The sequence below is a fragment of the Moschus berezovskii genome, chromosome 11 (assembly GCF_049115385.1).
Source record: "Moschus berezovskii isolate FMDL1 chromosome 11, NW_MosBer_1.0, whole genome shotgun sequence".
Lineage (NCBI taxonomy): Eukaryota > Metazoa > Chordata > Mammalia > Artiodactyla > Moschidae > Moschus > Moschus berezovskii.
In genome coordinates, this window is record NC_142470.1 from 4,911,730 (window position 1) to 4,935,272 (window position 23,543).

Sequence of the window (23,543 nt, forward strand, 5' to 3'; positions counted from 1 at the left end):
GTCCCATGGCACAGTTTTTAAATTCAGTTTCCCACAGCCCTGTAATCTGCCTTAAGGATGGGCTGAAGGAGGCAGGCTGGCCCCACCTTCACCCTGCCCACCCCACTCTGTTCTACAGTGACGTCTTTTCAGGTGTTGGGCTTCCTGAAGGAGACTGTCTGGGAGATATCAGAAAAAAGGAAATGTGACCAGAGAAAATGCATTTCCCAGCTCCCAGTGGTGGAAGGGTCCCTTCCCTGGACCAGCTCAATACCTGGGGCTTCTGAGGGCTCCTCCCACAGCACTCAGGCCAGCTCCCCTGCAGGGCACCGGCCTCCCGCTTCTGTGCCCTCCATCCTGTCTGCTTCTGTCCAGCAGTGCAAATGATGGAGGAGGCCGTCAGTCCGCTTGTTGCCTCCTCGTTCAACAGCAGTTGTTTATTTGCCCCTTTGCCGTGTGCAGGTTCTGGGCTCAGTGCTACAGGGGAAGCGAGACAAACAGGGAGAGAGGGTCAGGAAGGGACTCCAGGCTGTTACCTGGGGGGCCATGGTCAAGGACAGGAGGGTCTCCTTCACATCAGAGGGGTCGCAGGAGTCCTTTATGCAGCACGGGTTTAACCAAGACAGGAAGCAGGTAAAGAAGCCAGCCATATGGAAGGCCACGGGAAGAGGGTTCCAGGCTGTGGAAGTACAGCCCTGAACCCCGTGTGGAGGGGGGACATAGCCCCGCACCACGGGGGCCCGTGTGATGGAGCAGACAGACGGAGGGCAGGTAGGAGAGTGTGGGATTTGGGGCCCGGCCGGTGCCAGGCAGGTGCCCCTCAGTCCTGGTGCAGAATTTTATTGAATTTTATTCTCAATTCATTTAGGAACCACTGGAGGGATTGGTGTGGAGGAAGGACACGACTTTCAGAGCTGGGCCTGAGTTGCCCCGCTCGAGTGATAACTGTGTCCCGGACGTGCCGGTAGCTCAGCATAGGATGGTGGTGGTGGTTTTCAGTTGAGGCGAAATTCATATAACATAAAACTAACCATTTCTAACCATTTTAAAGTCAGCAGTTCCATACCTTTTAAGTATTTTCACAGCATTGTACAACCATCACCTCTATCGCATTCTAGAACATTGTTCTCATCCAAAGGGAAACTTTGTTCCAGTTAAGGCGTGGGCCCTGGGCTTCATGGGCTTCCCTGGTGGCTCAGACGGTAAAGTGTCTGTCTGCAGTGCAGGAAACCCGGGTCCAATCAATGGGTCGGGAAGATCCCCTGCAGAAGGAAATGGCAACCCCCTCTGGTACTCTTGCCTGGCAAATTCCATGGACTGAAGAGCCTCGTAGGCTACAGTCCATGGGGTCACAAAGAGTCAGACATGACTGAGCAACTTCACTTTCTTTCTGGGCTTCGTATCAAAGGACCATGATGGACCAGCCTCTGATGGTGACCAGTGTACCTCAGTTCGCAGCGCTCCCTGGACCCCTCTCCAGTGGAAGGGGGAAGCCAGGGACAGATGTCCAGGGCTGGGGAGGGTCTGAGGCTCACCCCCACTTGTCTAGGGAGCATGTGCAAGCAGGAAAATGTCCTGGTCTTATCATAACTGTGTACACTGTGCTGCCCCGGATTGGATCCTGAGCCAGGAAGAACTTGTTAGTGGAGAAACTGGTGAAATCCAAATAAAGTCTGGGCTTGACTCAGTAATAAGTAACCGACATTGGTTTCTTCATTGTGATGAACCTACCTGATAATGACAGATGCTAATAGCGGGGAAACTGGGTGAGGGGTCTGTGGGAACTGTATTTACTGTCTCCAGCATTTCTGTAGCCCTGAAATTAGTCTGAAATTTAAAATTCATCTTAAAAAGAAAAATCATGGTGCTGACTCTTTTAACACATCTTTACCCAACTGAGGTACCCAGACACAGAAGGGAAAAAACAGCCTCCCTCCCTGGGTCTAGCCCCTAAAGGAAAGACGTCCATAGTCACGTGGGGTTAGCGTGGGTGACACCGTGTTAATCCAGGCACTCTTATCTAGGTGACCAGACCCACTGTACCTGTTAGGCTCACATAGAGCCTCGGCCTTAACAGCTAACTGTGTCCATGCCAACAGCTCTTGTCGTTTCTCCCCCAGCAGCTGGTTGAAAAGCATTCTGAGGAGAAAGAACACTGTTCATTATCTTTATCTTGTTTCCCTTTCACAGTGAGGAATATTAAAGTGGTTTGGGTTTGTTTTGGTTTTTTTTAGCCTGGTTTATCTTCCTGTCCTCTGGTGTTGCAGTTCGTTACTTTCTGGCTCCAGGGAAGGAAGGCGATGACTTCAGCCCCTCCACCGCCCCCCTCTCCCCGCAGAATCACAGAACCACAATCTGGGATTTTAACAATGGTCCAATTTCCATTCAAATACCCTTCGTGAGCGAGGGCCTTGCCCAGGCTTGCCTTGGCAAATAAATTTTTTAACGTTCTGTGTGGTATTAAGTGTTTTTGAATGCAAGCGGAAAGTTTATTAGGAAGTTGTAAAGTGTGTGAAACAGAGATTTGGTGACTCACGGATTTAGACAGCCAGCGCTGTGTTTGTATTCTGCTGCCCCTAAAAATAACCTGCCAAGCGCTCTTTGTATGTCTCTTGAAACTGCAATACTTTGGCCACCTCATGCGACGAGTTGACTCACTAGAAAAGACTCTGATGCTGGGAAAGGTTGGGGGCGGGAGGAGAAGGGGACGACGGAGAATGAGATGGCTGGATGGCATCACCGACTCTGTGGACATGAGTTTGAGCGTACTCCGGGAGTTGGTGATGGACAGGGAGGCCTGGCGTGCTGTGGTTCATAGGGTCGTGGAGAGTCGGACACGTCGACTGAGCAACTGAACTGAACTGAAAACTACAGACACGGTGCGGCAGGGTTTAAACTTTGCTATTAGCTAGCTGGGGAGACTCCGGCACACCCACCACTTCCCTCCTTTTAGTTTATGTAGCCTGTTCAAAGCAGGAAAAGTGGAAGAATTGGTAAAGATGGGAATTTTCTCTCGGTCAGTGAGTGGCGTGCTGTCTGTGTTTGTGCAGAGCCCTTTCTCTGGCTCCTGTGTCATCCCTCCCCTCACCTGTATTTTAACTAAATGGACTTGACCTCTGAGACTGACCTGCACTAGATTAAAGAGTGACAATTTGGAGACAGGAAAGTGTGCTTTCTGATGAGAACGAAAGGCAGGTGATGTTAAGATCCTTTTTCTCTTTTCAGGGGCAGGTGATAGTTACTGGATTACAGAATCCACTCCCTTCCCTCCCGAAACATTGTTTGCTGTCAAATGAAGAAATATATTGGGAAATGACGTAGCACAGAATTGAGTTGAATCCTTTATCAGTGAAGTTTTCCAACTCATCATAGTCGCGTGGCAGGGCGTCGGGATCTTGTTCTCTTGGGAGACGCTGGTAAAGAGGATGAGGAGTGTGAAATGTGGAATCACAGCGGGGCAGGGGAGTGGCCGCACTGGGCTTACTTCATTGTGTCCGGCTCAGGCCGTGTTGGAGGTCGGAGCGCAGCCCTCTCTATTCCACATTGCCTTTCTATTCCACTGAAAGCAAGGCTGGGGCTGTATGTTCCCTGCAGATTCTAAAGGCCGGGTCCAATTGGTGGGGTGATGTTTAACATTTCAAACTCAACATGCCAAAGGAAGAGATGAGGTGGCAGCATTTCCCCACTCTGCTTTTTAGTATCAGCTTTTTCTTAGAATTCTATTTTCTTCCTGTCCACCCACTTAAAGTCTAGGTGTCCTGATTGATGTTGTTTGTAGCGTTTCCCAGAAAGACACTTCTGGGGATCGCAGTGGTGAGCATTCCCTTCTGCCTGTCATCCGCCCACTGACGCCCACCCAGCAGCCTGACCAGGGCAGACTCACTGAGCGGCCCTGATCCAGGAAGATCGACCTGGAACAGAAGTCAAAGTGACTGAGAAAGCGCGAGGTCAAGGAGAATCCTTGGTCACCAGTGAGAAGGCATTTCTTGGGCAGGAATGTGTCCTAACCGTGTAGGTAGATGGCGGAGCTGCGCCCTAGCGCTGAGGTGGAGACACTGGCTGCCAGCATGGCTGTCCTGGCATCGCTTGGGGAGCTCGCTCTCTGCATTGCCCTGGAGTCAAGCCCAGCGCTCCCTTTCCTAGGTGCTCATTACGTGGTCGTAGTTGCTGCGGATCATTTGTGTTTTCTTGCCCACAGGTAGCAGCAGTGGCCGCTGCAGAAAGAGGCCTGACAGGAAGGCCGGAAGCCCTCCCAGGTCTCTCCCCGCAGAGTGGCAGAGCCGGGGGTGGGAGGGGGCGTTGGCTCACAGAACCGTGCCAAGCTCACACTCGCCTGTTTATTTCCAGAAACTCATACCTGACAAATTCTCCTCGGTCTGATCCTGGCTCCCCAGGCTAAAGATGAGCACGCAAGGCACCACGGCGAATCTGTCCTCCAGAAGCTAGTGTGAGCTGTCTTTTGTCTGCTGCAGGGCCTGTTGGCGAGCCCTTTCCCCTGTCCTCATTAGCCCCCTTCCCTGGTGGTGGGGCACGGTGGAGGGCTGGGGATGGCTGGCTGTGGGTCCGCGGCTGCCAACAGGCCCCTGTCATTTACCACGGTGTCCCGGAGGCGCTGTGTGCTCGGTCCTGGGGCGAAGGAGCTTTTTATAGCCAGCAAGTCTCCAGCAGAGCAGATTCAGAGAATGGAACTTGGAAATAGGGGGGACCGTCTGAAAGGGCAGAGTCACAAAGAGCCAGGAAAGGTTTCAAGCATGTTCGGATTTTTCTGACATTTAAACTCTGCAGGGGCACTCACTGTTTTGATCTTTAACCTCCTCTCTTCAAAACAGTGGGCATTTTCATCCAGTAACTTGGGAGCAACTCTGCACCTCTTTAGCGAGTTAAATCCTGGCAGGGAGGCCAAAGAGAGAGGGAGGGCTTGCAGCCCCAGCTAGGCCGGCGGGGACAGAGAGGTGGCGTCGGAGGGTCCGGCACCTGCGTCCCAGCTCTTTCACTCAGGCACGGCAGAAAAGTCGCAGCCCCAGGTGTCCGGGCCTGCCCCACTCTGTGTTCTAGGGGCAGCAGAGGGAAGGGGAACCCTTTCAGTCCCGTGTGAGCTTGGCCGTGGACAGGCGGGCTGGCCCCCACTGCTCCTCCGCTCCTGGGTTCACCCATTCATTCGTTTGTCCACTCCTCATTCAGGCTTCGATCCAAGCACTGGCCTCTGTGGGGGGGGCTTTATCAGGGGGCTACCCAGAGCTTGTCAACAGATGAGATTATGTCCCGGAAAAGTCAGTTCTCTGAAACTTCTGAGACATTGAGCCCGTCACATAAATCGAGGACCTATCCAGATTGTTGTTCTTTGCTAAATCATATCCAGCTCTTTTGCCATCCCATGGACTGTAACCCGCCAGGCTCCTCCATCTGTGGGATTTCCCAGGCAAGAATACTGGAGTGGGTTGCCATTTCCTCCTCCAGCCTCCCCAAACAGTCTGTGACAAACCTAACGTGTCACCAGTTCCAAGCCCAGGAAGGGGGGCTCTCCCAACATGGGGTGTTACCAGAGGACAGGACTCGCCTCTTGCTTAGGGCTACGCATGTCTGTACCTGCTGTAACACTGAACGTCCCCAGAGGGACTCAGTAAATGCTCATTCAGTTCTTTTCAGTCTCATGCCTTAGAATATCTAAATATCTTCCCACCAACTCATTTCCATTTCCTTTCAGAAGCCCTTCTTCAGACAGCACAGAGAAGGCCCTGGAAGGGCTGTGGACCCCCTGCCAGGTCTCTGTCCTTGCTCTTATCGGGTGTCCCGCTCAGGTGAGGCCATCAGCAGAGGCCCTGCACCTAGAGGGGACACCCCCAATTCAAAGAGGGATCTCACATTATAGAAAGGGCCTCTGTTTTGTCCCCTTTTCTCTTAAACGCTGTCTAACCTTTTCCAAAAGGCGAGCGTGTGCAATGGAGCAGATGTGGCGGCATCGGCGTCCTGTTCGTGCCTTCAGCACCTGCCTCCCAAGTGTGTCTCCGTAGCCCCAGTCGGAAAAGCCAAGGGAGCGCCTCTGACCAGTGAAGGGCTGAGGGGCAGCTCCACAAAGGAAGGGAGATTCCTGCTGGCGGTCTCCATGAGCAATGGTCAAGGGACGCTGCAGAAGCCAAGCCTTGGGCTATAGACAAGCTTCAGGACGGAGAGGTGACGGACGATTCCAGGGTCATCCCAGAGGGCAGCCCTTTCCTGAGCAGAGAGCCGGACTGCACTGACTACGCTGGGTCAGCAGAAAGAACGGACGGGGGGATGTCATTAAGTGTCAGCCCAGGGCCCTGGGAGCTGAGAACCCACAGGGCGGGAGGAGGGGCATTCTGCTCACCCTGAGCCTCAATCACCACATTGTCTCAAATATTCACAAGCTTCTAAAGCAGGGTAGGGTTGATCACTTACTTCCCCACCTTACTACCTCTGCAAGTCTCCCTGCACCTCCGCATTGGGTGGTCATGACCAAGAGCCTCCCGCGGACCCAGGCTTGCAGTTAAGATGAAGCAGGAAAGCCCGCCCGCCGGCTGGAAGTGGTTTGTGGTCTCTACCATTAGAGGAGTCGCAGAGGACTTGCTCTCGTCTCGTAGCTTCCTTCTTCCTGAGGGCTTGCCCGAGACGCGTGTGCCCTGGGTCAGAACCTAGCAACTGCTTCTGGGAAGCCCGGCCTCCTGCACTTGCCCAGACCCCTTCCCCCAGCACCTTCCCGGCAACATGCCTGTCCTCCTCCCACACCTCTGTGAGGCTCAGCCTCACAGGTCACGTTCCCCACTGTGACCAGTCCAGAGAGAGGCGGTCCGGCCAGGCTGGCCACTACTCCCCGGTGGCCTCCCTTGCCTCTTCCCCCTCATCTGTGAAACAGAGGGCATAAGGGTACCTGCCTCATGGAATTGGCACCCCAGATTACAGACCCCACCCACCCCAGCAGTACCCTTTGGGCAGCCCTGACACACTGATGTAGAATCCCGGTCCCGGGACCTGAAACAGTGCCCTGGTGTCCTGAGAGGGCTGGTGGCCCCTCTGGCCATCCACTGAGATGGGAGTGTTCCCCACCCAGGAGAGCTGCCGAGAGGCTCCCAGCGCCATGGCAGCAGAGCCGCCTCTCAGGCTCTGCAGCGTCTGCTCTTTGTCCTGCGTTTGCCTCAGTTTCGAGGGGCAAGTAGGTGGTATTGTCTGTATTTTGGGGGAGCCCAGATGTCTTTGGATGTGTTTCTCTAACCGCCAGGCTGTTCCTGCAGGAAATAACATCACACCAAATGGGTACAGAGCAATTCAGGTGCCTCGGGCTCGGACTCTGCTGGCAGCAGCAGCAGAACCTGGCATTTTACCATCTGGGAAGCACTGAACTTTTTCTTTCAGCTAAATGAAGAGTCTTAATTCCTTAATCCTGGGAAATGTGAAGGACCTTTTGTGAGCGCCTCCTCGGCCCCACACAAGGCCTTCGTTGTGGTGGTTTAGTCGCTGTCTTGTCTGACTCTGTGCAACCACGTGGGCTGTACAGGCTCCTCTGTCCATGGAATTTCCCAGGGGAGAATGCTGGAGTGGGGTGCCATTGCCTTCTGCAGGGGATCTTCCCAACCCAGGGATCAAACTCGCATCTTACTGCAGGCAGATTCTTGACCCCTGAGCCACCCAGGGAAGCTGCACAAAGCTGGTCAGGACTCTGGAGAGTTCCCTCAAGGCCACCATAGGGTTTCTCTGTTCACCCAGGTGTTCCTCCCCAAGGTACCCCATGACCTCAGCTTTTTCCACTCCTGAACATCCCCCTTTTACTCTGCTCCCCTAACCCCATCAGCCAAAAATAAATCCATAGCATCTTTCCTACTCCATCTCTCCTTCTCTTGGGGTCCTACCAGGTGTGTGGAGCCAGTGCAGAGCATTGCCTGGGGCGAGGCATGGACTTCTGGTCACAGTCGGGCAAGCACGGAACCGGAATGTCCACAGGGTGCTTCTGGGGGTGCAGGAGAGCCCAGGTTGGGAGGGGAGTCCCCTAGCCTAAGTCTCCAGGGGAGAGAAGAAGTTAGCCAGCGCCAGGGCATTGCAGGCTTGAGGGCAGAGCAGAGTCAGGGAAGCCAGTCTGGGAGGAGGAGTTACTAAGGCAGCGGTGTCACTGGGGTGTGATGTGGGGCTGCGGGAGACAGGACCAGGACCCTGGCCATTGAGGACCACATACGTGTGCTCCCATGTCGGGAAGGCTCCTGCAGGCGGCTGCCGAGTAGCCTGGGGGAAACACGTCTACCTCCGGAGGATCTGCAGCCAGGCTGTGCTCAAGAGTCCGGGCATTGAGGGGCTTTGCTTTGGGTCATCGGTGGCATCTTGGCTGGGACTTCCAAGAGGGTCGATTGGAAACCCCTCACACCAGACAAAGGCTTCTTTATGGAGGCCCCAATCTCCGTGCCTCAGGCCGTGTTCTGCCCTTTACAAACAAGACCTCATTCTTCTCAGACAGAACTTGATCTCAAAGCCTCGAGGAGGGGTTTTGCACAAGATGGAGCAGTGTCTGCCTTTGCTCCCTAGTTCCCGCCCAGCCAGCCCTGTTCCTGTCAGCCCTGAGCAGCATTGTTGGCAGACAGTTATAAGGCCTCATGCAGATGGCTCCTTCATCAGCACTGAAAGGAGTATTGATCTTGTCTAAGTAAATCCCTAGTCCCCTTGGACCGCGATGCCTCCTCCTCAGGCCTCTGGGCGTGTGAACCCGTGGCACACAAATCCAGGGTACGGATTAGAGACTCAAGCCGAGTGATGAAAATGAAACCCCATGCTCCCAGCCTCCCAGACTTCATCCCAGCATGGAAACCAGTCTCTGCATTGCTCGGCGTCCCCCCAGCACTTTCAGTGCTGGCTTCGTAGTTCTCAGTTTTGAAATAGTGATGGTTCCTCTTTTTCTGGATTGAGTACTTCTGGGACTGTTTTCAATATTCTTCATAAAACCAGTGCTCATCCTTGGGGCAGCATTGCTGTCTCTTTAAACATTTGACACACTAGGTTCACGTCTTTGACTCCCAGGCCCACAAAGAATTTTCTCATTCCACGAGATTCCCAGTGTCCCTCTCATTAAGGGCTGGTCTGTCTCTTTGCGGCGTAGAGACCCAGACTCTCAGCCTGCAAGTGTGTCCCGCAGATGAAAGTTCCTTTTTATTCCTTTGAGTCGCAGAAGCAGCATGTGTACAACGAAGTAACAAATGTTTGGCTTTGCTGCCTGTTAGTCTGTGCTCCAGTCTCTTTGAAACCCATGGAGATGGGAAGAGCTTCCCAAGAACAGCACTGTGCTGATGGTCTCCCTGGTTCTGAGCTCTTGGTAACTGGCCCAGAATTTGAGGACCACATGAGGGTGACATCCCATCAGGACAGCAGGTGGAGGCAGGCAGGAACCCGGGCCCCCTGCCGCCTGCTGGGACCAGCTTGTCTTTTCTAAAAAAACAAAGGGCTTTCATATCTCTCTGGTTGGCCCGAGGGCGGAGCACGACACAAGTGTGCCCTCAGGGTGTTCAGTCAGGCCCTGCAGCAAGCACCCCCTGAAAGCGAGACCTCGAGGCGCCCAGTGATCCCAGACTCCTTTACTGAAGGCCAGTGGGGGGAGTGATGTGGCCAAGGTCACCCAGATAATTAGTGAGGAGCCCAGGCCGGGGCCCCGCTCCCGACAGCGCCCGGTCATCTTCCCCACCCCCTCGCTGCCATTTGTTCGCGGTCATGCCGGCTTGGAGACGCTCACCTTCACAGCGGGTGCGAGCCGGCATTGCTGGAGGAGAGCCAGATGTGGGTCTCTACTAGACTGTGTTTTAAATCAGCAACTTCTGAACACTAGGGCACTTAATTTCTCCTATTTATTAATCTTGCGGGACGGACTTTTAAGAGGCAGAGGCCGCAGCTCCCTTGCCTCAGCAGGGGAGGCCTTGGGTGTCACGGGCTGCGTGTGGGCAGATACTGTGCTCTCAGTCCACTGCATAAGGAAAGGCTCTGCGGCTCTGGGAGCCACTGTCCAGGGGTGGGAAGTGGGTGGTGACCCACAATGGCCTGTTCACCTGTGGTTCCTGACACGGCTGAAGTCAGAGTCCCCAAGGGGAGCCCTTTCGCCCAGCCTAGACTGCCTTCTAGAAGCTGGGGAGTGGTGCCCGGCAGCCCGCCTCCAGAGTCTGAATGCCTTACCTCTGCTGTAGCGCCAGCTGTCCCCTCTGGCCTGGAAGCTCGCACAGAGTCAGGATGATCCTGCAACCTTAGTGGACTGGGGAATCCCTGAGGATAATTCCCGGCCCACCACGAAATACAGCACATTCTTTTTAAAGGAGGACACTTCTGGGGGCCGGTGCTCTGTTAGGAGGGGCCTGCTGCCCTCCCCGCATTTCACTGACCGTTTCTGTGTGTCACCGCTCTGTCGTTCGCTCCCCTGTGGACATCTTCCCTTTGGGCTTCCCTGGTGGCTCAGCTGCTAAAGAATCCGCCTGCCATGCGGGAGACCTGGGTTCAGTCCCTGGGTTGGGAAGATCCCCTGGAGAAGGGAAAGGCCCCCCACTCTCATATTCTGGTCTGGAGAATTCCATGGACCATATACATCACGGGGTCGCAAAGAGTCAGACACGACTAAGGGACTTTCACTTTCCCTTTCACTGACAAAGAACGGAGCCTGTCTGGCCACCATCAAACCCAGGCCCTGAGGGCTGACCTTCAGCAGAAAGGAGTCCAGCAGGACTCGAGCCCGCTCTCCGCCCCACCGCAGCCCCAGCTGGAGAGGGGCACGGTGGGGGCAGAGAGGGCTCTGAGTGAAGAGCCGTCCCCGCACCAGTGCCCCCACCCCAGCCTGTGCTTTCCGTCTCCCTTGATGCCCGGGTGCACGCCCGACGTGACACTGCCGGCCCCCTCCGCCCTGCTCCCCTTCATTCTCCAGGGCCAGGAGGCTCGGTCCCTCTTGAGCTCTGGAGGGTCCTGGCTGGGCCTCGTTCCCGGTGGGCGCTGGCTCTGGGTGGGTGGGTGGTTGAGCGGGCCGGGCAGAAGCCCGATGGGGGAGGCAGAAGTCAGCCGCGCCGGTGGGGAGAGCTGAGGTGGCATGAACAGGCTTGGGGCTGAGTCCCGCCTCTATCTGAGAGTCCTGGGCTCCATTCCCAGCGGGGAGGAGATGGCCTTCTCTGACTCCTGTCTGTATCCCCCTCCCCTGCAGGCTCTGTCCCCGCAGAAGCCCGGTGCCCTGCCCTGCTGCTCAGGAGCCGCTTGTCTTGGGCACGTCACCTCCCTGTGGCTCCGCTCCCTGACTTGGAGTGAAAATCGTCCCCTGTTCATAGCGTTGTCTCAGGGTTGTGGGGAAGGGGAGGGTGACTCCCACTGGGCGGGTGTTGGCTATCGGTCAGGCCCTTCTCACGCACTGTCCCTGTATTGACACATTTAATCCTTGGCCACGGCCGCCTGGCTTATAAGTGACAGGCACGATCCAAGTGGGTACCGTCTGGCCCCGGAGCTTGGACTCCTCAACAGGCACGTGTGTACCACAGCCCTTGCTTAGAGCCGGTGCTCAGTAGCTGTCACTGCGGAGCCCTGCCCTGGCTGCAGGCAGTTCCACGTAGGGTTCAGCTGAAACAGCTCGTGACCTCCCCGTGACCCTGTCGATGTCAGCTCTTTGCGCACAATATGGCCGGGGAGCTTCAGGAGGCTTGTTGTGACTGGCGTCTCCTCCAGCGTGTTGACTGGCAGCTGTTCCAAGTTCTCTTGAAAGACTCCTCTCTCGCCTTCTGAGCTGAGTTCCCTGTCGGTTTGGGTGCAGGAAGACCTCTTCTTCCTCTCTGAGCCTGGGAAGGCGGGGTGGTTTGTAAGCTTGATCGGTGGAGGAGAAAACTGGGAGTCAGTTTCACAGAGCAGAGTGGGTGTGTTGGCAACAATAGAGACGTCACCCTCCTCTAAGTGAGTAATCACCTGCAGTCGAGCCCGAGCCGGAGCCGGGGCTCAGGTTGGGGTGCACACCGCAAACTGAGCCGGAGCGTCTGCGGTTTCTCCTGGCCTTGAGGATAGATGGGACATCTCTTGGCGGAGTCCCTGGTGTCTGCACACTCCTCCTTGAGGCCCTCTTTCTGTCGTGTCCTTTTCCCGCCCATACGGTCACCCCTGCCTCCCCAATCCTCTTTCCTGCTTCCCCTATCTCCTCGGCTTATTGTACTTTCCTGTCTTCTCCTTCCCTCCCTCTCCTTGGGTTCGCCATCCGCTTTGATCTTTTCTGCGCTGTCTTCAAACTCGCACTCACTGGTGGGATGAATGGCCTCTCTCCCACGGGAGCATTAGTGTCCTTCTGTGGCCTCCGCTGCCGGCAGGGGTGGCTTTCATCTCCCAGCGGAATCTCATTAGCTCGACATCACAATGGGACTGAGTCTCGGTGGGGCTGGCCCAGAGTCAGTTTAAAATAGTTAATAGCCATCTTTGTTCTTGTTGCCCCGGGCTTGTTTTTTCCCCCCACATCTTGGATGCTGAGGAAAAAAAAAAAAGTTGTTGTTAAAAAGTGTAAAACAAAACAAGTACTGAAGGTGGAATGTTTTGGCAAAAAGGAAGATCATTACAGGTGAATTTCTCCAGTATCTGACGACCATGTCGTACCCATTGCGTTGGAATTCAGCCTCGGGAATGTGAAAACCAAGGGAGGAAATTTGGAAGGTGGCAGGGACGGAAAACAGCAAACCAGTTAGCTTTGTTTCCTTCTACTAAAATATTTCTGTAATTGGAGATGGCAAGTTGAAGAAATTCAACGATCATGTCAGCGCTAGAAAAAGCTGCCACCATTTGGCAGTGAAGAGAATATACTGGGCCTTTTGATAAAGAGGCTGAATTTGGCCAGGTTGCTGACCCAGTAATGGGAAACCTGAATCGGTGCCCTGCCTAGGAGCCAGGTGCCAAAACGGAGCTTTGGTGTGTGACCCCAGCCGTTTCTGGAAAAGGACATTTTCTAGTTAGTGCACTCTGTTCTGCTCTGGAGAAGCCTGTTGCCCGGCAGCCACGCTTCCAGACCTCACCTGCACCTGGCAGTGGGACTCTGGCTTTCTGTATCCTTCGCTGGGCTGGGAGGTGGCGGCAGATGACACTGGGGCTCAGGGCATGAGCCTCTGTCCACAGACCGCAGAGCTGGCCAGGGCGTCTCAGGAGGGACACAGTGCAGGCTCGGGTCTCATGGGGTCTGGGCCCACACACCCACTGCCCCTCTCCAGTTGTGTGGCCTGTAAGTCTCCATTTCGTCATCTGTAAACTGGACCAGGGGGACTTTCCCTGGTGGTTCAGTGGCTTTGACTCTGCATTTCCAGTGCAGGGGCCCTGGTTTCATCCCCGGTCAGGGAATTAGATCCCATATGCTGCGCCTAAGACCCAGCACAGCAGGGGTAGAGAATCCACCTGCAAAGCAGAGGAGACCCAGGTTCTGTCCCTGGGTGGGGAAGATCCCCTGGGGAAGGGCATGGCAACCCATTCCAGTGTTCTTGCCTGGAGAATCCCATGGACAGGGGAGCCTGGCGGGCTACAGTCCATGGGGTCACAGAGTTGGACACAACTGAGGGACTAAAGCACGCACTCAAAATGAACCTAGGAGACTCCCCGCCTCAGTGCGTATGAGGCGTAAGTGAGCGGGGCACAGGCCTTACAAGCTCTCACTAATGTGGCCATCCTCGATTCGTAAAATCAGCCCACGGTCCTGAAAGAGCACCTTTCAAAAATAAGGAAAACCCTCCCGGTCCACCACCGTCACCCTGCTCCCTCTTTCCACTGCAGCATCATGCAATATGGGCAGTGCACTTTGTTTTCGGCTCATGAAAAAGACCAGTGATCCTTTGAGTGTGTGGTCCTTTGTTTCCCTCATGCCCCAGAAGGAAATGCCTTTTTCCTCTACTGCCCAGAATACTCTGCTTCCTGAGTGGCCTGGCTCCTCAGCTGCAGCAGGGGCAGGCCTGGGGGGCTGCTGGAAATGCCCAGTCTTGGCCCCATCCCACACCTGCCTATGATAATTGGCCAGTAGTCATGCATGGATGTGAGAGTTGGACTATAAAGGAAGCTGAGCACCGAAGAATTGATGCTTTTGAACTGTGGTGTTGGAAAAGACTCCTGAGAGTCGCTTGGACTGCAAGGAGATCCAACCAGTCCGTCCTAAGGGAGATCAGTCCTGAATATTCACTGGAAGGACTGATGCTGAAGCTGAAACTCCAATACTTTGGCCACCTGATGCGAAGAGCTGATTTATTGGAAAAGACACTGATGCTGGGAAAGATTGAAGGTGGGAGGAGAAGGGGACGACAGAGGATGAGATGGTTGGATGGCATCACCGACTCAATGGACATGAGGTTGAGTAAACTCCAGGAGTTGGTGATGGACAGGGAGGCCTGGCGTGCTGCGGTCCATGAGGTCGCAAAGAGTCAATCTGAGCGACTGAACAGCAAGATCCCCAGGGGATCTGTGTGCCAATTCGCATTTGCCTCCTCCTGTATGTCAGGATCCCAAAGAACAACTGGAAAGGCTGGCTTGATCTCAGGGCCCCCACCCCAGAGATTGGATTCTAGGTCTGCACTGGGGCCCAAAAGCTCACGCTTCCAGCACATTCCTGGGTGGTGCCTCATCGGGCGTCCAGCACCAGCCTGCTTCTCTGCTCCGAGTGTTTGTGTACACTCTTATCAGCAAACCAGAGAACTGGCCTGGGTGTCTTAGAAGGGAGGCAACGTAGAGAGGCTTCCTGAGAGGCATGCAAAATAAACGGTAGGGACAGGAGAAAGAATTCTCCAGAAACTTTGTTTCTTTTGTGATGATTGTAATGCCTGTCTTATGAGCCTATAAATAGCACTTGTTTGGGACTTTTTTTAGCAGGCACCTGGGTGGGTAAGAACCAAGCTCTAAGCTCAGGCATCCTTGGGTCCCAGTTGCTGTCGCTGCATTTTGTAGCCGTTCATTTCACCCCGCCAGTCACCACCAGCCATTTTGCCAAGTTATCATTCTACTGTATGGTTTGTTGTTTTTTTTAAAGCCTTGCTCATTTTAGAAAGATGTCTGTCAAAAATGCTTAAAATAAAAACAGTCTTTGCACTTGAAGGAATAAGTACCATTTATCTTGAAAGTCACTCGGGTAAGAATTTTTCGGCATGGTTGGATATACGAACCATGGCTGTGTCTGCAGGAAAGCCGGCACAGGCGTTTCTGGTTCTTGGATTTTGGTGAGTGGCCATTGTATAGTTTCTTTCTTTATTCAGCAAATACATGCTGAGCACCTACCAGATGCCAGGTGATAGTCTAGGCCCCGGGGACACAGCATGAACTGGCTGGGCGTGCTCCTCGCGTGCACAGAGTTGGTCATCTTGTGGAGTTCACTAGCCACCAGGCAGGCCCTGAAAGTCCAGTGGGAAAGAGGGCCAGGCAGAGCGGAAGAGAGGGGGCAGGCGGGCCCACAACATGGCTGGAGGATGAGCACTTCACACACCTGACCATTTTACCTGGGGGGAAACCACAGCTTCGAGAGGTTCTGTGAGCTGGGGAGCCTGCCTCCTCGCTCTTCAGGGTGTGGCCTCTCTGGCCTTGAATGTAGACACACAGGCTGGCTAATTTCTGGATCGTTCACAACGCCTCTTGCGGAACCCAGACCAGACCAGCCCTGCTGGTTTCCACCCGATCAGTTTGCTTAACTGCTGCTGAGGTCTGTCAGCGCATCATGGTGTCCTGGTGGGATGGTGCCGACTAAAGAAACGCACACAACCTGATCCGCAGGAAAGACTCCATTTCTCAGCAAGAAGACGGACGAGTCGACACAGGCAGACCATGCTTACTCTTGTTCACAGAGTTGATTGTTTTGTTTGGCGTTTTTGTTTCCTTTTGTCTTTTGACCATATCATTTGTAATGGCAAGATACCCTAATGAAGACAATCAAATAAACCATGAGTTTGAACACAGCTATCAAATTAGGAACAATCTATGCATCTGCTGATGGATGGCAGGCATTAGCAATCTAGAGTGTCATCACATTTCAGAACTACAGGGGATCTTCGGCCAGCACTTTCCTTTTCAGGAGGGACACTGAGACCCAGAGAGATTCGATGGATCAAGGTCAACAGACAGAGCTGCGGTGGAAACCCAGCACACGTTCCATCTGGTCCCTGGATGCCCTGCATGAACATAGAGCCATGATGCCCTTGGCTCGGCTGGCAGAGTTGTTGTGAGAACAGTGGGTGTGGCCCACTGGACCACAGCTTTCAGGGAGCTGGCCAGACTGAGGACCACACTGGGAGCAGCACCGCTGTTCAGAATGGTAGGATCTCTGAGGCCCCGGGGAAAGATCCTCAGAAATGAACAGAATCGTGGTCGCAGAACACATAGCTCCAAGTTATGAGACAGAAGGGGAATTGAAGGAAGCAGAGAGACAGACCGGTTACACTGGCAGGAGAATGATTCCTGGGTAAAGACTGAAGTCAGACATGGACAGTTGGAAACGAGCCTCTGCGTCCAGGCAGTGTTTCATGCAGTGGAGGGGCTGGTAAAGCCCCTGGCACCCACCACCGTTTTACCTCTCCACAGGCCTCTGGCCACACCTCTCTCAGGTGCTGCAGCCTACCTGGAATTGCTGGAAGGTTCCACACCTCACTTGGCCCGGGCATGAATGTTTATGCCCTTTCTGCTCTCGACACTCCTGTCCCCTTCCCTGCCCCCAACCTTGCTAACTAGCTTTCCACCTTCAGGCTTTATTAGATATTTTTTCCTCCACAAGCAGTCAGATAAAAGGATCACCTTCTTGTTTTCTCTGCTGGTTCCGAGTGTCTCTGACCCAGTCCTTATCCTTGGTTCCCAGGTGACCGACCACGCCACCACCGCGCTGCTCCACTATCAGCTGCCCCAGATGCCTGACGTTGTGGTCCGTTCCTTCATGGTAAGTGGCTCTAGAGGTCAAGCCTCATGAAACCTTGGCCCCCCAGGTGAAAACAGGCAGCTCAGAAGGTAGCCCGCAGGGGCCTTGCCAGGGAGACAGCCCAGTGTGGAAGTGATACTTCCTTTCACCTGGGCAGGGATCTAAGATAAACCACATCCCGCTCCGTTAACTGGTTTTCCTATCATTGCCAAACACGTGGTTTCAGAAGTGACCTTCCAACACAGCTTCCAGCGTTGATTTGGTTGGTAGGTGTTTATCGAGCTCCTGGCCTGTGCCAGGCCCCGAGCTTGGTGCTACAGTGCCATCGTTCTTCCAAGACACCCACTCCTTAAACTCTCAGGTTGGAGCCCAGGATGGGGGGGGGACCAGAAACAGCACCCCCATGTGCACCAGCTCCCGCCAGCTCTCATTAATGTTGAGGATTTCTCAAGCCGGTTGTTTAACCGTTGGTGACTTGACTTGGAACCAGAACGCTTACATCGTGGAGATCTGTCCTCCACATCGGGACTCCCCTTTGCTCCCCATCCCTCCCCACCCCGAGGCAGTTCATCAGGTTTTCAAGTGCCCGCCAGCCGGCCTCAGCTGGGCCCACAACTGGCCCCCATCCTTTCAGAGGCAGCCAGCTGGTTCAACACCACGGCGTCACGCCCTCGCGTCGTCATTGGCTCCTGTCTCACTGGGGCTGACGCTCCCTGCCTCACTCCTGCCTGGGGGCTGCCCCTTAGAGTGCGGGCCTATTAGCAAGTCCCCATCAGTGCTGACAGCCATGTGGAGTGGCGCTCCTGCAATCCACCTCGTCACGTTCGCCACCACAGTTAAGCTTCTAGGATCCTGTAGTTCATGTCTTAGAAAATACAACCCGGCTCATTGATTGGCTTCCATGCTGGGGAGGCTGAACGCGCAGGCCCGGGCTCTGTGGAGCCATCACACAGCGGTTCTCTCATGTGTTGAGAACACTCTCAGTCAGCAGTCTTGCTTCTTGGGTGGATGGAAAATCTTGCTTTTTAACCTGACATGTTAAAATGCCTGGTTTCCCTTTAGAAAGGATAAATAGTTTAACTGAATGACCATTGACCTCCTCACATTTGTTGCCAGAACCTCAGACCCCGAGCCTTTGGAGGGGGCAGGATGGGTGGGCCACGGTCAGCCAGCAGGAGGGTCGCTGTGATGAAGACAGCAGGATTTGTGTCAGTCAACTTAGCCGAGGTCTCCCAAGAGCGATCTCCTCCGACTGACAGAAATGATCACGGCAGCACACAGCCCCCCCCTTGCTGGCCCGTTGCCGCGACTTTGGGCTGGAGCGGCCGTGCGTCTCCTTGAGTGGGGGAATTGAGTTACGAGTCTCATCCTTATGCATGATGCTCGAAGGAACTCTGCCCCCTGAACCCGCGAGTGTGCACTTGCCCCTTATTGCGTTACTCGGTGGCACCGGGTTGTCCCGCCCTCCCCCAGGTGTGTCGGGCCACGTTGTGACAGTGAATGGTGACCTGTGAAATCAGATTAGAAAAAAGGCATTCGACCTTAGCGGGGAATTCTCTGCTCGCCCTCTGTCTGCCCGTGTCCGGGGCCACCTCTGGGTGGCGAACACAGAAAGGCTCAATGCCGATGTTCAGAAGACCCGGAACTCGGATGGAATGTGGTTACGCGTGGCCCCTGAGCCATGAGGCTGGGCCGAGGTTCACATCCGCCGCTTTCCGGGAGCCCTGCCTGCCTCCCAGAGTAGGGACTTCTATTTTAAAACTGCCCTAGTCAGGAGGGGCCCGGGGCGCCGGAACTGAGACTCAGCAGCGCTGTGACCTTGTGGATGCTCCAAGGAGCTTTCTGTAAAATCTTGGGGCGCCTCCCGGAGTCACGGCCAGGCCAGGTCCTTCGTCCTAGAGATCATTAGGCTGGGCAGGAAGGGTGACATTGGAAGCACCCAGATCCGTGTCTTTCACGTCTCTCCTCACTTCTCTTTTTAGACCTGGCTAAGAAGTTACATAAAGCTGTTCCAGGCCCCGTGCCAGCGCTGCGGGAAGTTTCTACAGGACGGCCTGCCCCCCACCTGGAGGGATTTCCGCACCCTCGAGGCCTTCCACGATACCTGCCGGCAGTGATCCCGCCCCAGCCCCTTGCCGGCCCCCAGACCCCCACCCAGATCCTTCCCAGGCAAGCCCTCAGTCACAGCGATGACTCAGATGTGTCTTCTTGGCCAGAATAGCAGTTCCGCCACCTGCTCGCCTCCGTCGTGTACTCAGGCCAGGCTTGGTGAATAGCAGAGTCCCCTCTGTTGCCGGGACCGTCACACCATTGAGATGGCGTGTGGAGGTGCAGAGAGCGCCTCAGGACCCAGGACGAGGAAGTGAGGCAGCTTGTTTTCCCATGTGTGTCCACCATGCTGGTCCGCCAGCCCTCCTGGATCTATGTTCTAAGTCATTTTATAGTTGGAGTGAGCCCTTGTCATGCCAAGTTTTTTGTTCTGTTCCGTAACTTATTTTTATCAGCAGTAAACCTTTTCTACCTGGGATAAGGCTTCGTGTCCTGTTTCTTAAAGCACCTTTTGTGTTCAGTTCTGTGAACACGTGAGCAGATCTGGGCCTTTTGAAGGAAAAAAAATAAAACTTAGTAATGTCTGCGTTTGAAATAATTCTTTTTGAGGACACATCTCCCTGCTTCTTGCTTTCGGGAGGGAGGGCAGTGTTGGCAAATATTCCATTTCAAAGACGTTTCAGTGGCTTGAAAAATGGATTGTTCTTTTTGAGGAGAGAAGTGCACAGATGTTTCGTTTTACTAAACCAGTAACACACATATATAACAAAGGGAAAGGAATCTGCCCGCGTTGCCAGCAGACCGTGCATGAGAGGGCAGGACAGGTGTGCCTGGCTTGTTGGTCCCGTTTTGTCCTGAATCTTAACTACGAGCAGATTCCAGCCCCATCTACTGAGTTTATTCACGGCCTTGACCCCATTTAACGCCATGACCCCATTTAAAGCGTGTATGAAGAAGCGTTGATCTGCTGAAGGTCTTGAGAAGGATGAGTGAGTCCCCAGAGCTTTTCCAGCAGGCCCAGCCTAGAGACAAGTCAAGTTCTCTTTGCGGTGAACAGCGCCAGAGAGACGCTGCTTTCTGAGGGGTCCCAGAACCTGGGTTCTGGTAACACCCAGACCTTCCTCACCTACCCCTGCCAAGCTGAAAAGAGCCAGAGAATAAAGGGGATTTAGTGATGGGGGAAGCAATAGGACAGTTCCCCCCGAGAGTGGTCCAATAGTCATGGTGTCCTGGAAGCTTGTTAGAACAAATCCTCAGAACTTCCCTGGTGGTCCAGTGGCCCAGAGTCTGCGCTCCCAGTGCAGAGGACCCGGGTTCGATCCCTGATCAGAGAACTAGATTCCACAAGCCACGACTAAGAGTTCATAGGCCACAACTAAAGATCCCGTGGGCCACAACTGAGACCCAGTGCAGCCAAATATTTAAACACACACACTAATCCTCAGGCCCCACCCCAGACCGGCTGAATCAGAGGCTGGGCGTGGGGCCCAGCACCCTGGTTGTTAGCAAGTCCGGATGTGGGCCCCAGTCTGAGAACCACCGGCCTCTAGGAGACGGCAGTGTTCTCAGGGCCCAGTTTGGGTCAGGAGCGTAAGTGGCAGCAGAATGTAGTACAGGAATGTTTTCACACAGCGGGTGATTTTAGATTAAATACCAGGATTTATCACATTTAAGATGCCATCACTCGTAAGATGCACCATTATTTCATGATCCCCCTAAGAAAGAAAAACATGCTGCCAATTAAACCATGGCGCCGGCTTTAATGATAATCCTGTGTGACACATGAATTGGTCACACCAGCCTTTCATGGCTCTGAAATTGCTTTCATCTCTTCCAAGGGGGTTGGCGGTTTTTCCTGCCTCGAGTCTCACTGTCTAACATGTGACAGGTGATCTCTTCCCAGGGCTCCTAGTAACACATCTCCAATGACTTGCTGGTATCCTCCTTTCTTTGGTCTTGTAAGACGCTTGTATGTTGCAAGAAAATCCAGAATTGAGGCCACTGGGTGTATAATAACATTTTGTTGCTCAGCTGCACGTCTTTTAAAAACGTTTAAACGGCAAATAAAAGACCCCATGCAGGACGTACGGTATGCAGAGCCCACGTGAAGTGACGACAAGATGACCAGCTGTGACGGGTTGGAGCACATACTGGTGACTAGTGCATCTTGACAGCCAGCTGGCTGATGGCCCACGTCAGGGACCTTCTCGCGTGTGAACCAGCCTTCTGACAATCGCTGGGATTGTGGTAACAGTCCACCACGTCGTGGGGCTTCCCTGGTGGCTCAGTAAAGAACTCACCTGCCAGTGCAGAGAAAGAAATGGCAGCCAACTCCAGTATTCTTGCCTGGGAAATCCCACGGACAGAGGAGCCTGGTGATCGCAAAGAGTCGGACACAGCTGAATGACTGAACAGCAGCAGCAGCACCGCGTTGTGAGAGAGCTGTTTGGATGTTTAAGTGTTGGCAGCAAATCTGAGAGCCTCCTAGTTGGTCCCGAAGATCCCTGCACCTCCCACCGAGCTCCGTCCGCAGTGGAGAGAGCAGGCCTTGAGTTCAGGGCCCTGGGCCGGCGGCCGTCCCTGCCCGGGTCTGAGTGGCGGTGCGCTACCTCACCTTCAGTGAGGCCCGCTCTGTGTGGCCGCTGACGCCTCTTCTGCACTTACAGGAGCTTCCGTGTTAAAATGATGTACTTATGGGGAAGCAAGACCATTGAAGAAAAGTGTTGAATCATAACACACAATCCGGGAAACTAACGCAAGATGGTAAAGCAACTGTATACTTCAATAAAAACTTAGTAACAGCACAGCTGGAGCGTAGCCACAGCAGAAGGCGTGAAGGGGGTGGCCGGGCCAGGACCTCAGCTCTGGCCTCCTGCTCCCAGTTGTAGGACTTGGACTTGTCACTCATCCTCTACCATAACATGCATGTCAGTGGCCCAGGGCCAGCAAGGCAGGAGAGCTGTGGGGAGCGGTCTGAGATGAAGCGTAATGTTCCATGAGCAGATAATCACTGAAGCTGGCCATCCGACAGGTGGGCGATGCATGTGATTCTCTTTTTCTATTTTGTGACTTTCCCTGATTAGAAGGGGGGAAACGTTTAAGGCTCGGGCTAGGCAACCATTAAGGTGTTCTCCTCTCTGACCTCCTTCTTCTGTGCCAAGAAGGGGAAGCTAAAACGGAGAGGGCCGCGCCTGGAAAGGGGCAGGGCCTGTTCACCAGATCCCGGAACGCTTGGTGCTTCAGAGATGCCCCAATACAGAGAACACACTGACCTGAGGTGGGCAAAAACAGCCTGGGGGTGGGCTGGGGTCTGTTCCAAGACGTGCACTGTGAGGAAGCTGGGACCTGGTGCTGCTTGGGGCACCATCCCCGGGGCCAGAACCGCCCAGTGGAGCCCCTCACAGAAGGGGGTATGGCCATCAGCGCTGTGCCAGCCACCCGCCCTGCCGACCCCTGTCACTTAGACTGTGCGGCAAGCTCTTGGCTAGAACCACGAGGTGCTTTAGGTGACTTGATGACCGCCCAGACAGCCCAGCGTCTTCTCTGTACCAGGCGCTTCCCATATGTTGGTGATTTCCTCCCGGATGGATTTGTGCTGTTCTCCCCTTCGTGTGCATGAGGCCTGGAGGGGCCTGGGTGTCCCACCACACTCATCGCTTCCCCCCCAGGAGCAGAGGGGCTGAGCAGTCCCTCCTCTGCGGGGCATGTTGTGTCGAGAATTGCCCAAGAAGCTCCCTTAGCCCAGACTTGGAAATCTGTCTTGCAGTTGCTTCTGCCAGGTTGAGCAGCGATGTGGCTTTTCCGTACTTTCTGCCGGCCGAGTTCCTGTTGATCAGCAGGGCACCCGTTAGGAACCGGCAGGATGGGATGAGGAGGGCCAGGAAAGGTGGGCCAGATTTTTTTTCCCCCAAACTAAATCGGGAATTGGCCTTTTGGTATCGAGTGATGTTTTTACACTTCACGCCACTGCGGAAAGCTGCGGGCTTAAAATGATCTTTCGGTGTTAACGTGCCAACTCTCCGTCGCGTTTTGAGTGTCAGAGTGTGGGCCTGCTGCTAAATCGAGAGCCTTTTAAGGTCACTCGAGCTGGGAGGAGAAGGGACGGCGGCTTCAGCCACCAGGAATCCCAGTAAGATCCGGAACGCCCACCCACTGGACGGGAGACGTCGTCGGGCCGTCAGGTCTGTGGACAGAGGACAGGATGTGATCACTCACCTGGCTTGGCTGTGCCCCCCAGTGTCTGCATCTCCACTGGTGCGCCGAAGATGAGCAGGGTCTTTCACAGGAAAAGGTGGGCCAGTCCCGCTCCACCTGCTCACTCGGGGTGCAGCCAGCCAGGCTGTTCTGTCACAGAGAAAGCTCATTCAAGGCCTCACAGTGTGTGCCTCAGAGATGAGCCTGTGGCGTCCATGGACAAGCCTGTCCTCCATCTCATCTGCCCGGGGAATAATTAGGCTTCACTTTCTGGGACAGGCAGATTTCTTTCCCCATCTCTGCCATTCTGCCCCCACTCTCATCCCCACCCCCGCTCCTCAAATTAATGGAAGGAGCCTCCCAGCATCACTCCCGAGTTGCACTTCAAATCGCTGGCTGGCTGCTCCCTATTATTAGTACTCGAAGAGCTAAACCTTCACGTTCACAGGCACATCCCTGGTAGAGGCTGGTCTTGGCA

At 54.4% G+C, this 23,543-nt stretch overlaps 1 protein-coding gene across 2 annotated transcripts in view; it reads left to right on the top strand.

Moving 5' to 3' along the window:
• MED27 (mediator complex subunit 27) overlaps nt 1–19,352 on the top strand; it is a 227,305-nt gene extending 207,953 nt beyond the window's left edge. For both annotated transcript variants that reach the window (XM_055400683.2, XM_055400684.2), the window contains 2 exons: nt 16,766–16,843; nt 18,805–19,352. In XM_055400683.2, the coding sequence (XP_055256658.1) occupies nt 16,766–16,843; nt 18,805–18,939 (213 nt within the window). In that variant the 3' untranslated portion in view covers nt 18,940–19,352. The remainder of the gene's footprint in view (nt 1–16,765; nt 16,844–18,804) is intronic.
• Nucleotides 19,353–23,543: the final 4,191 nt, after the last annotated feature.